Below are 12,913 nucleotides of genomic sequence, written 5' to 3' on the forward strand. Positions count from 1 at the left end.
ACAGTATATAGTCTTCATTCCAGCATGGTGAGGACCAGTGTAGATACCTTGCATTTTCCTAGCGCTGATTATTAACATCAAAGCTTGCTGCTTCCTGAAAAACAATTTTTAAACATTTGACTTTATATTAAGGCTATGTTTGATAAGAATTACAGGCCCATATATTACCCCAAAGCACTAAAAAACAAACACACACAAAACAGCTCTTTCAATGATCAGACTGTTAATGAATATGCTGCCATCTGAAGTTATTCTAAAGGCCAGATTCTACAAGATATGCTTTGACAATACACTTCTTTGTGCAGGCACAAGGACCAGATTTCAGCCCCCTCCTTTCTTGGGCTGTCTGGCAGAGCTGTGCCATGCAATGAGTCTAAGTGGAGACAGAGAGGCAAACAGTCTGTTGCAAAGGATCCTGATAACAGGAGTGCTAGGACTCTGTGTGCACATAACTTTGCACCTATAGCTTCTGCAACTGAAGATTTTTCCACTTACTTTGGCTGTGCCAGTCAGAAAAACCTCTGTCATATTGTAATTAATATGAAAATAGGGTTAATGAAGGGGGGAAAAGCCTTGGGAAGCCAGATCCCAGATTAGGTTACAATTAAATCCAATCCATCTAAATCAGAAAACGATTTTCATTATTGTCATCCTTAGCTTTCCACTCTAGCTACAGATCCACAAACATGGTTTTAAGCTAACTCAAGTAGACAATTTCTAGAAATTGTATATGAATTTAAGAAGAAATCTGCTTATCCCTGTAGCCCTTTTGCTTGCAGGTAAAAGTTACTTAGAGAAAATGAACTTAACCTTGCCACTGAACTTCAAATCAAATGTTTAATTAACACTTCCACTTCTTTTTTTCAGTTCTAATGTTTTACAGTTCGTTCTCTCTCTCTCTCTTTCTCTCGCTCTCTCTCTCATGTCTTCTCTCTTGTTACCATGTTAAGTCATTCCTATTTTTAAAGTCCTGAAAAGTTTTAACGCTTTAGCAAAACAAAACAAACAAAAACAAAAAAACCAGAAGTGTTTCTTGTCACAGATACATCTAACCATAGTACAAGGGAAAATATGAAGACTAAGGGCTAAGGGACGGCCTGCAGGCACCTCCATTTCCCCTGGATTGGGGCTGCGGCAACCGCACACCATGGTCCCGATCCGGCATTTCCAGGGCACAAAAAGGAGCCACAAACACAGGTCTTTGTAGCTCTCTTAGCCCTTTATGGCACTCCTTCGGCACTGTGTCCCTCGGGGCGGAGCTGGGGCAGGGGTCCTGTAGACACTACGCCCTGACTCCACCCCCAACCTGGCCTTTAAGGCTGGTGTGTACAGGAAATAAGACACATATCTAATCTTTAACTGTTGCAAAGAGTCCTGAAGACATATTCTAAGCTGGGCTGAATGATGCAATATGGAATGTAAGTACAATTGACCCTCCTTTATCCACGGATTTTTTACCCATGGATTCAAGCATCCACGGCTTGAAAATATTCCAAAAAAGTATAAATTCCAAATAGCAAACCTTGATTTTTCATTTTATATAAGGGACACCATTTTGCTCTGCCATTATATTTAATGGGACTTGAGCATTCACAGATTTTGTTATCCATGGGTTTGGGCAGGGCTTGTGCACCCTGCGACATTTTGAACCCATGTGGCTTTTCAACCCCAGGCATGGATTACAGATTTGCAGACACGCAGCTTGGATGCTCTCAAACATTACTGAACTTCTCAAACTTAACAAAATAATGCCGAAACCCAGAACATAAACACATTCTCAATTAACTTTCCGTTTCTTCACGGTGACTCTTCACCCAGCTCTGCTCTTGGCCCAAAGCACTTTTCCAACAACTCCAGCTCTGACTTGTCTCGTTCCGCAGGCACCAGGCCCTGTTCCCAATGTTCTCCTTTCGGGTCCCACCACTCCCCTTCCAGAGTTCCTCCTTCCTTTCTCCTCCACTCCCCTTCCTGGGGATATCTAAAGTCCTCCTCTTATTTAGGGTTCCTTAACTTTACCTCCACGTGCGGGCCAACTCTCAGCAACCCGTGCCTTCCTTGGAGAGTCACAGGGCGCCCTTCTCTCTGGGGGCTTCTCGTTACTTTCTCTAGCCCTGTTCCGACCGCCTCTCCGCATCCTGTTCTTCTGCATCTTCCCCTCCACCATGCGCTCACCTCTCCCTTACCTTTTATACCTCTCCCCAAGGGTCTCACCTCCTCGACTTCCTCCTCCCCTGGCTCCTCCTTTCCTTCTGATTGTATCTCTCCCTGACCAACCCTCCCCTCCCCTTCCCCTCCCTCACTACAACGGGGGATCCTGGAACCAAACCCCAGTAGATAACAAGGACCCGCTGTATCTGCAAGAAAGCATGCTCTCAGAAGGTGAGATCCATCTCATACCCCTGAATGAAATGTAAGCTCTGATCCTGCTTTCACTCACCTGCAAGTAAACACTAATTCTTCCTTTCCCACATCTTCTTGTGCATTTTGGTTGGTCAATAAAGCTATTACTCTTTTATGGATTTTGTATCCTGCTATATTGTGCTGCATGGCCAACACAGCTACCCCTGAATATGTTATAATGTATTTTCCATTACTCTTCATTTTCAGCCCATGAACATAGACAAAACACCATCTCTCTTGGGTACTAGAGATACATTTATGTCTCTTTCATGCAGGATAGGTCATACAAAGGAACAGGAAGTAGCCAAATGTCTGGAGTTTTGCCAGCCTGGGCAAATTTTCCATTTATATCCACACTACAGAAATTCCATGAGGCTTTTCTGTTTCACCTACAAGAGAGTTTCTCTACGTGATGAAACCAAACATTCCATAATCTCATTTTATCCTTTAGAGTCTACACTTGCAAGCCCATAACATGTTTTATTTATTTACTTAGTGAATTTGTGTCATTCTGAATAGAATATTATTTCAAGGCTACATACAATAAAATCAATTTAATACTTTTTCATCAGTATTAAAAATAAGCAATATGGCAATAAGAAGGGGGAAACCAATAAAACTATGTTGTTTAATAAAACTGTGTCATTCAACTCCAACTGAGCCAGCCATTCAGTCATAAGATGGAAGGCCCAGAAGGAAGAAATGCAAGCAGCCTCTCAGTTAAAAATAACCTGATTTTTTAAAAAAACAAATATGAAAATAAATAGTTAAATTAAATAAAGTTTCAGGGTCTGCCTATAAGGCTACAGAGAAAGATCTAGCAGGATCTCCCAGGTCAGTGGGGTTCACCACTAAAAAGGTTTTCTCTTTCCTGGCTGCCTAACCTTCTCTCTCCTCCTGGAGGGGAAACAACTAAGATTTCTGGACTTAATAAGTCAGAGAGGTTCACATGGATAGAGGACTCATAGAATCATACAGCCTGTGTGGTGTAGTGGTTTGAGTGCTGGCCTAAGACTCTGGAGACCAGGGTTTGATTCCCAGCTTGGCCATGGAAACCCACTGGGGCAAGCCATACTCACTGGGGCAAGCCATACTCTCTCAGCCTCAGAGGATGGCAGTGGCAAGCCCCCTCTAAAGAAACTTGACAAGAAAACCCTGTGATAGATTTGCCTTAGGGTTGTCATAAGTCAGAAACAACTTGAAAGCACACATTACCACAACCACCACCAGAATCATAGTTAGAAGATATCACAAGGGCCATCCAGTCCAGCGCCCTGCCATACAGGAATATATAAACTCTTCTAGGACTTAGCTCTTCCAGATGCAACAACATTGGGTGAAGGAGCAGGGGGACAGACACTTGGGATGCAGTTAGCCTTCTGTGGGAACGTAGCCTCTTGGGACAGCAAAATGGACAGTTATATCGCTTCTAAAAAATAAAGCTGGCTGGACAATACGAAATCCAGAACAGGAAGAAACACTTGAGAATGCAGCCTGGAGCAATTTCTTGCTGTCTTTCACAAGAATAATTGAACATCTACACAACATTGGTGGTTATTTTAAACAAGCAAGCAACTCTTTCATAAACACCTAATTTATTATAGCTGCTTTCATGTTTTCTGAAGGAGTTGTTATCCTCTGGAAGTTATGAGGCTGACAGAAACCAATAAAGAGACATGTAAGGAGAAAGGGACAGATTTGGCCCTGAAATTTTTCCAATCTGTCCTACGTATGCCCATCAGCTAATTCACTTACACCCACTAAGTATGGCATAATCTTTTCCCTTAACCCATCTACTACTGTTTTTAGGAGGACAAGAATAGCCATATGGGGTAGGCACATGGGATAACTTGTTTTTTATCTTGACTCATGAGACAAATACTTAAACAGTGATGCCTGAGTTAATAGGAATGTTGGCCTCATCCAATGACTGCACCCCCATACATGTCAGCATATCATATTATAAATTGAGAAACATTTCTTTTAAGCTTTGGCTATTTGAAAAGTGAGTGTTCTGCCATTTTGACAGCAAACTATTGTGATCAAACAGTTCAATATTCAAAAGGTTAATTAAAAATCACCAAAGATGAAATCGGTGTGTTAATTTTTAACAAGCAGCTACTACCTTGCAGAGAGAAAGGGGTTGCTTTAGCATATTCCATTTGCTTCGACTGACCAGATCGTTTACGAGCTTTCAGGTATTGTTGCACTCTTGAATCAACAGTCTCTTTGAGAAGCATGCAGACTTCCTGCAAGAGAATTTGTTTCCAGGTAGGTTTAACTATATTCTATAAAGTTTTGAAAAATCATGTATTTTCAAATATATTTATTTTGCAGAGAAAAGTGTTGCTTGCAAAGATGGAAACAAGAAAAAATATTGCAATGGTAATCTTGATTTCAATCAAATTTAGCACTTTATAAATGTAACAGATTATATGAAGAACATTACTACACCCAGACTACTAAGTTCTCATGCCTGCAATACTGGGGGCAGGGGAGAGTGGAGCAGAAGAGAGGAAAATATAGAGAAAGAGTAAAGGATTATTGGCTCATCTATCTCAAAGTAATTTTGCATCTGAGGCTAGGTATGGCTAAAAATCTATTAAATCAATTATCTTCACATCACTGTATACAAATAAATAGACATTAAGAAATTAGATATGCAATAGAAAGGAAACAGACAAGGAAATCTAGAGGGCTAATATTGGTGGTAATGATAATTAATAAACCATATCATAGTAACAGATGATGCTTAGTCATTTTAAATGGAAAGGAAAAATATGAATGCTTTTCAGCATGCCAGCACACCCTAGCTGGCCTATTCTTTTAAAACGTTCTAAAAGTCTGTCTGAACAAAAAGGTTTTAGCCTGCCATTGTAAGGCCAACAAAGAGGGGGCCATTCTGACATCCCTGGGAAAGGAGTTCAGGAGTCCAGTAGCAACCACTGAAAAGGCCCATTCTTGTCTCCCCACCAACTTTGCTTGAGATAGTGGTAGGACTGAGAGAAGGGCCTCTTCTTATGATCTCAAAACACAGTCTGGCTTATACAGGGAGATAATCTACTAAATCACCTAGACCTGAGACATATGGGTCTTTATAGGTCATATCCTGCACTATGAATTGTGCCCAGAAACAAACTAGTAGCCAGCGGAACTGTTTTAACAGGGATGTAGAATGGTCCTTGTAACTTGTCCCAGTTAAGTTTGGCTACAGCTCTTTGAACCAGCTGAAGCTTCCAAACACTCTTCAAAGGCAATCCATAGTAGAAGATGTTACATTTTACAATAATCTAAATGGGATGTAACTCAGTCAGATCCAGCACCTAAAGTAACAGTTGTAGTTGGCACATGAGTCTTAAATATGCAAAGCATTCTTGGCTAACACAGAAACCTGGGCCTCCAGGTTGAAAGCTGAGCCAGAAGTACACCCAAACTGCAAACATGCAACTTCAGGAGTATAACCACATCTAACACAGGCTGAATCCCTATTCCCTGATCTTCCTTTTAACTGACCAACAGCACCTCTGTCTTGTCTGGATTGAGTTTCAATTTGTTTGCCCTCATCCAGTCCATTACTGATAACAGATACTGGTTTAGGACGAGGGCAACCTCTTTGGATATGGGTGGAAAGGAGTAGTAGATTTGGGTTTCATCCACATATTGATGGCACCTCACCCCAAAACTCTGGATGACCTCTCCCAACAGTTTCATGTACATGTTGAGTAGCATGGGGGACCAAACAGAACCCTAAGGGACCCCATAAGTCAACAGCTAGGGGTCAAGCAGGAGTCCTCCAGCACCACTTTCAGGTTCACTCCACCAGGAAGTAATGGAGCTGCTATAAAACAAATGGCTCACTCACTTCACTCCCATCCCAGTGAGGTGACCCAGAATCATAACATAGCTGATGGCTTCAAAAACTGCTGAAAGATCCAGAGGAACCACAGGCACACATTCTTCTGTCAAGTTCCATATGTAGGTCATCCATCAAGATGAGCAAAGCTGTCTCTGTCCTGTAGCCAGGACTGACACCAGATTAAAATAGATTGAAAGATAATTTGTTTCATTTAGAAATCCCTGGAGCTGGGAGGCCACGACATGCTCCAATACCTTGCCCAAAAATGGCAAGTTGGACACTGCTTGATAATCATCCATTATAGAGGGATTTGGGGATGGCTTTTTCAACAGCTACCTCCTTTAAATATCTTCACAAACTGAATAAACTAATGATGTCCTATGCTTCCTCCCACCCCTTAACAGAAAACATTTTTTAAAATACAAATGTCTTGAACTTACCTCTTTCTTATGATCAGAAAACCAAACATTGTCTTTACTGGAGTCTTGGGGCGTAACGTGGACATCTACCAGGATTGCATAGTTCCCACACTTGTCAATTGGAAGGGATAGCAGAGAAAAAGATTAAATACAGAAAAGTTTTTTAATACACCAATGAGACTGGATAGAATATGATTCCTGAATTTCCTAACTGGTTCATAAATATGGCTGAAGATTTACCCTGAGATGCAATGCAATCTTATAGTGTCAAATCTAAAACCTTATAATATAACCTTACAGTATCTTATAATATAGTCTCATATAATACCTTTAGAATCTTAACACTTAAGCATGAATTCACATACACAAGCAATCATAGCAGCAGTACTATTTAGTAGTGATAATTATAACATGAATTTAAGCTACTATTCTAATGTAAGTGAGTTGATAGATTTTTCTTTGAACAGACCTCAATTGTTGTTCCACATTTCATGTTATCCTACTTGAAAATTTATACTACTTAAAACAGATAGCCTTTGGCGTTACCAGCTCTAGATAACCTGGCCTAAACAGACACATAAAAAAGATGGTACTTCTTTTTTGTGGTCTTTGTGACTCACACAATTGATGTAGTAGGCAAAGTAGGGGCTTGTAGTTCTCACTTGTGGCAAGCTAAATGTGCTCCAGAGATTACCTTGAACTCCAAGATTTCTCAGTAGTGTAGACCCATGAGTACCCCTTTTCAGTGGTGGCTGACAGGGATATTTACTTGTAAGAGGAGTCAGCCACTAAATATTAAACAAGGGACATGTGGACATTAGCATCCTTACAGTTAGATGTACTACTGCGTGAGCAAGAGGCTCAGTACTAGATCAGTGCTGTGCAGAGATACAGCTACTGTACTAATTTTCAAAACCCAGTTTAGTAGTGGACTCAAAACATCAGTAATCCATACTCAGTACTCCTGGCCAGTCAGTGGCCACACACTGACACAAAGCTTTCTTCACAAGCCTCATATCTTCAGCTCATGCCTTGTGATTCCCACTAGCAAAATCATTGGGTTCCCCATAGACATCACACAAGGGCAGTGGACTCACATGTAAAACTGAATCACTTCACTAACTGCAATTGCTCATGTCATCTTTCAACATCAAAAGTAGAAAAACAAAAATGGCAGTTACGCAGGGTTCTGCTCTAACCATTAATTTGTATTCAGATGCTCAGAAGCCAATGTAATACTAAAGACCAAGAAACACAATGCAGTGGATTTTTGAAAAACCAAGCCCTGTGTGACCTCCCTCTCAGTACAGAGAATTAACACCCTGGTTTAACACACTATGCAAAGTGGTGTCCCGCCTCCATAGTCTCATAAACCTACATTTCCGTAGCCTTGCAGTGGCTGAGGTCTACGTGGGAGCATCGAGACATTCCTTTCTGATTTTAAATTACAGACCACTGTTCCATTCCCACAGCTTGGGGCTAGGATCAGGAAGCTGGCAACAAGTTTAACTTCAGTAACTGGAAGAAATACCTACAGGAAGATTTTATGCTGATGAGTGAATCCAACTACACCAGTTCAAAAGTTCACAGAGAGAGCTATTATAGCCAACAATGACACAAGTAGGAAATCTCTTGAAGACAGGTGTCAAAACACATTTGGTGGATTTCACAATGGTATGGGTTTTATTTTCCTTTTCTTTTGCAATGGGGGACAGACAGCGAAGATTTATGTACGTCCCATAAATTCAGTTGTGAAGAGAGAGTGGAATGTTTGCATGACAAGCCTATAGTAAGTACTATTTATAGAGAGTTTCTCATGGATGTTTTCTATTAAGTTCACAATTTAAATATTTTTTTTAAAAAAACCATGGCACACAATAGTAAGCAAATGAAAGTAAGACAGATTTGAAGAAACCATTCCAGTTCCACTGTGTCTAATTATGTTCTTCTTATCAAGTACATTTAACATCACAGCTTTAAAGAAACAGTATTTTTGCTACTCCTTAAAAGTTGACATACAAGCCAAAGCCCATTTTCCTATTACTGAAACAAACTAGATGGAAGCATATAGAAACACAGCAAAGCATCAAGTGGTTTATCTTAAACACGGGTTTCAAAGCTGCTAGGGGGGCAAGTGACTTTGACCCTCTATGGCACCTTGGTTTTGAAATTTAAGGGCATGTTGTGGGGGGGGGGCTTTAGGGCCCTCAAAAAGGCCTTCAAGAGTCACACATGACCCACAGGCTACACTATTCCCAATCTTGATCTAAACATAATTCCTAAGGTATTTCCAATATTTTATCACTGCATGCATTAGTAGTAAGCCAGATTCTCTGAAAGCTGAAAAACAACATAATTGATACACAATAATAAGATACCAACAACAATGGGCAAACTCCAAGGTTTGCAGAACAGGTTGTCATTAGAGAAAAAAATACTCAAAGGAGAAAGAAAGGACATCCAAGAAAGGAAACCTAAAACAAACTGGTGAGGACTGTCATGCTCAGTGGGCACTGATTAGTGACTAAACATTGGAGAGGGAAGAAAAGCATAAGGGAAGGGGAATTAAACAGAATATCTTGAATGGGAGCAGTCTGCATTGCAAGATTTTATTGCAGGTCCCATTTGTCAAATATATTACACCACAAGCACATGATTTAAATGGCAGTACATGGAAATTGTCAGAGAACATGTAATGACATTTAGTTCAGTGCAAAGTAATGACTTGGTAGATTTTTTTCATGAGTTCTTTATCTCATCAAATTTAAAAGAATCTAAGTTTTGACTCAGCAGCCATCTGTTAATTCTTTATTCTCTGGAAGAAAACAGAAGGAAGGCTTTTGATAAACAGATCAAAGCATTCTGTTCTTTCAGTGAGTGAAACCTGTAATGTGGAAGCTTAGCAAACTGATTTCACAATGAATCAGTTGTAAACACACATTCCAGCTGTTGATCTGATATTCCTAGTACTCATATAACTTTAAATACTTTTATATTAACTTAAATAATTCTGTACATATAAAAGGGATGAGTAATTGAGTTTAGGCTGATTCAGGTTAAGCCTCTTCATGAGTGGTACCTGGGACACCAAAATGCTAATCCAGTATAGAAAATGCAACAGCTTGCAGTAATAGGCACTTCGAAAGGGCAGCTCTTTGAGGATGGGGGACTCTGTCAATACTTATCTTGTCTTTCTCAGTGCCTCTCCTCCAGCCAGACCTCAGACTGTCCACAGATGCTGCTCCTGCACCTTGTCTTCTTCATTATTATTTAATACATTTCTATAACTGCTTCTCTGTATCTAACAATACTTTGAAACAGACCTGACATGTCACCGTAATTCTCCAGGCAACAAAGCTTGGCTTTAAAATAAGCCACCTTAAATTCAATTTTGGGAGAAAGGTGGTATATAAATCCCTAAAATAAAATAGAATCATAGAATCGTAGAGTTGGAAGAGACCACAAGGGCCATCCAGTCCAACCCCATTCTGCCATGCAGGAAATCACAATCAAAGCATTCCCGACAGATGGCCATCTAGCCTCTGCTTAAAGACCTCCAAGGAAGGAGACTCCATTACACTCCGGGGGAGCTTGTTCTACTGTCAAACAGCCTTTACTGTCAGGAAGTTCTTCCTAATGTTGAGATGGAATCTCTTTTGCTGTAGCTTGCATCCATTGTTCCGGGTCCTTGTCTCTGGAGCAGCAGAAAACAAGCTTGTTCCCTCCTCAATATGACATCCCTTCAAATATTTAAACAGGGCTATCATATCACCTCCTAACCTTCTCTTCTGAAGGCTAAACATCCCCAGTTCCCTAAGTCGTTCCTCATAGGGCATGGTTTCCATACCTTTCACCATTTTAGTTACTCTCCTTTGGACACGCTCCAGTTTCTCAATGTTCTTTTTAAATTGTGGTGCCCAGAACTGGACACAATATTCCAGGTGGGGCCTGACCAGAGCAGAATATAGTAGCACTATGACTTCCCTTGATCTAGACACTATACTTCTCTCACACACCCTTCAAAAGATCTTTTCCCCTTACCTTTGTGCCTTACAAAACCGGCAAAAGTGGGCAGCCTTTTTGCTAGAAGCTTGAGATGTAGTAGCTGGTGCAAAGTAAGATATTTATGAGTAAATGCTCACCTGAGGCTGTATTTTCAGTTATAGAATTAGACATCAGGCATACATCCTTTCTTACATAAATCTATCTCCCCACCCCCAGCCCCTGATTTCTTGATCTCAGAGGTCCAACATGAGAATGAAAATCAATAGAAATCAAAGGAGAAATCCAAGATGTTAATGGTAATACTGCACTGTAGTGTGTTTCCCTCCTTCTCTTTTACACATGGCAGCAGCAAGCGGACACCTTTCTGGCCTAACTCAGTGCTTAGGTAATGTGAAATATTAATAAAACTGTGAATGCAGATGCCAACACAAAAGCAGTTCATTTTCCATACTGCAGGGTGATAGAGGCTGTGTCCTGGAGAGATTAGCTTCACTTCATTCAGTTACAAGAATAGGTAAGAGAGACTTGCTTATAAAATGTTTCATTTCTAACTCTAAGCACCACCGACTTAACTGATACCAAATAATGACTGTACACTGTTTGGATTAGCAGCAAACACTTTCTCTTTTTAAAAAAATCTACCATTCAGTGAACTGTACTATCTCTCTTTGAGCTCTTTTTATATTTCCATGAGATGCCACAACCAAGATATGCATCTGTGTGCTAAGAGGAAACATGGCAACTTTACTTCAATGGGCTAGATAACACTTTGTGCTACTGCTTTTTCCTACACTGGTCTTGTGCTCTACTTTTACTGTAGAAACATGCCTGGATGGATTTACTGTATATACTCATGTATAAGTCTAGAAATTTGGGTCAAAAAATTGACCCAAAAACCCTAAGTCAATTTAGCCAAGAGTCAATGCAAGTACTGTATCTGAACTCTTATTTAAAAGAAGGAACCATCGCCTGGTGAAAAGCAAGAGTGTAATCTGTCCTGGACATACTGACCATCTCTACTCTCTCATCCATCCATCCTTAAGAGTGAACACAAAGGCGGGGTACATACTGCCACTTTGCGGCACTCTGCCGCCGCCGCCAGTAGGTCCGCGGGGGAGCCGGAGCCTCCACACGGCGCGACTCCCGTGCGGACCGAAAAAGAAGCTCCAAAATGGAGCTTCTTTTTCCGTCGCATTTGCGACGGAGCGAGGCGCCAGGGGCGCACTCGCTACGTCACAAAGGACGCGACCCGTACGGACGCTCAGCGTCCGATACGCAAAGATGGCGCCGGCCATGTAGAAGGGGCGGCGCCATCTTGTACGGACGGAGTCCGTACTAGGCCCAGGGGCGTCTATAAGAGACGCCCCTTTTTTAAAATAGGACGTCCTCCGGACGTCCCAAATGCCGGTGCAGAAAGCACCAAAGAGTTATGTCTGCTAGAATTTTGTAAGTTCTTTGACATTGTTTTGTTTTGCTTCATCCTTTAGAGACTTTGCTATATGCCCCTAAGTTTTACCCTTGACTTATCCCTGGGTCACGGCAAAATCCATCATTTTGGCCCCCAAACTTGCCCTCAACTTATACATGAAGTCGACTTATAGTCTTGTATATATGGTAGTCCTGGATCAACCCCACCAAGCCTTTCTAATGTTTTCTCCATCTGTGATGAGTTTTGAATTGTTTAATTTAAGGTGTGCAGCTTCTCTGCTACATGGAGTTTTTGTCATTTCTACCCCATCATTTTAGATAACCACAGAAATGCTCTAGAGTTTCTTGGATATCCTAACTTTTAAGAAATAAGGAATGTGTTATATACACTTTCTCACATATGGATGCTATCTACATATTTCATTCTCTCCAATGAATGTGCATTTATTTCTGTGTCTATTCAATACCCTAAAGGCACAAGATCCTATCTGATCTTGGAAGCTGAGCAGGGTCAGCCCTGGTTAGTATATGGGAAATTGCCAACAAATACCAGGTGCCATAGGCTATATTTCTGGAGTAGCAGTTCACAAAAGCACCTGTGAATCCTTGCCTAAGAAAACCCAATGAAATTAATGGGGTTGCCATAAGTCAACCGGAAACTTGAAGGCACATACACACCCACATGTTCAAATGTGTGTTTTCTTGGAGATCTGAATTGCTTGCAGCATAATGGGAAGATATCAAGACTGTTTTTTTAAGCCAATAGTTGTAGCAGTATGACAATGCAGTAGTTGCACTGTTATTT

General features: G+C 40.9%; 1 protein-coding gene across 1 annotated transcript in view; it reads right to left on the reverse strand.

The window, feature by feature from the left end:
• Nucleotides 1-12,913, reverse strand: part of LOC121934780 (SLX4 interacting protein) — a 108,094-nt gene that overhangs the window by 44,670 nt on the left and 50,511 nt on the right. Inside the window, 2 exon segments of the mRNA XM_042475624.1 lie at nt 4,526-4,649; nt 6,697-6,786. Coding sequence (XP_042331558.1) covers nt 4,526-4,649; nt 6,697-6,786 — 214 coding nt within the window.

Source organism: Sceloporus undulatus, chromosome 1 (assembly GCF_019175285.1).
Source record: "Sceloporus undulatus isolate JIND9_A2432 ecotype Alabama chromosome 1, SceUnd_v1.1, whole genome shotgun sequence".
In the NCBI taxonomy this organism is placed as follows: Eukaryota; Metazoa; Chordata; class Lepidosauria; order Squamata; family Phrynosomatidae; genus Sceloporus; species Sceloporus undulatus.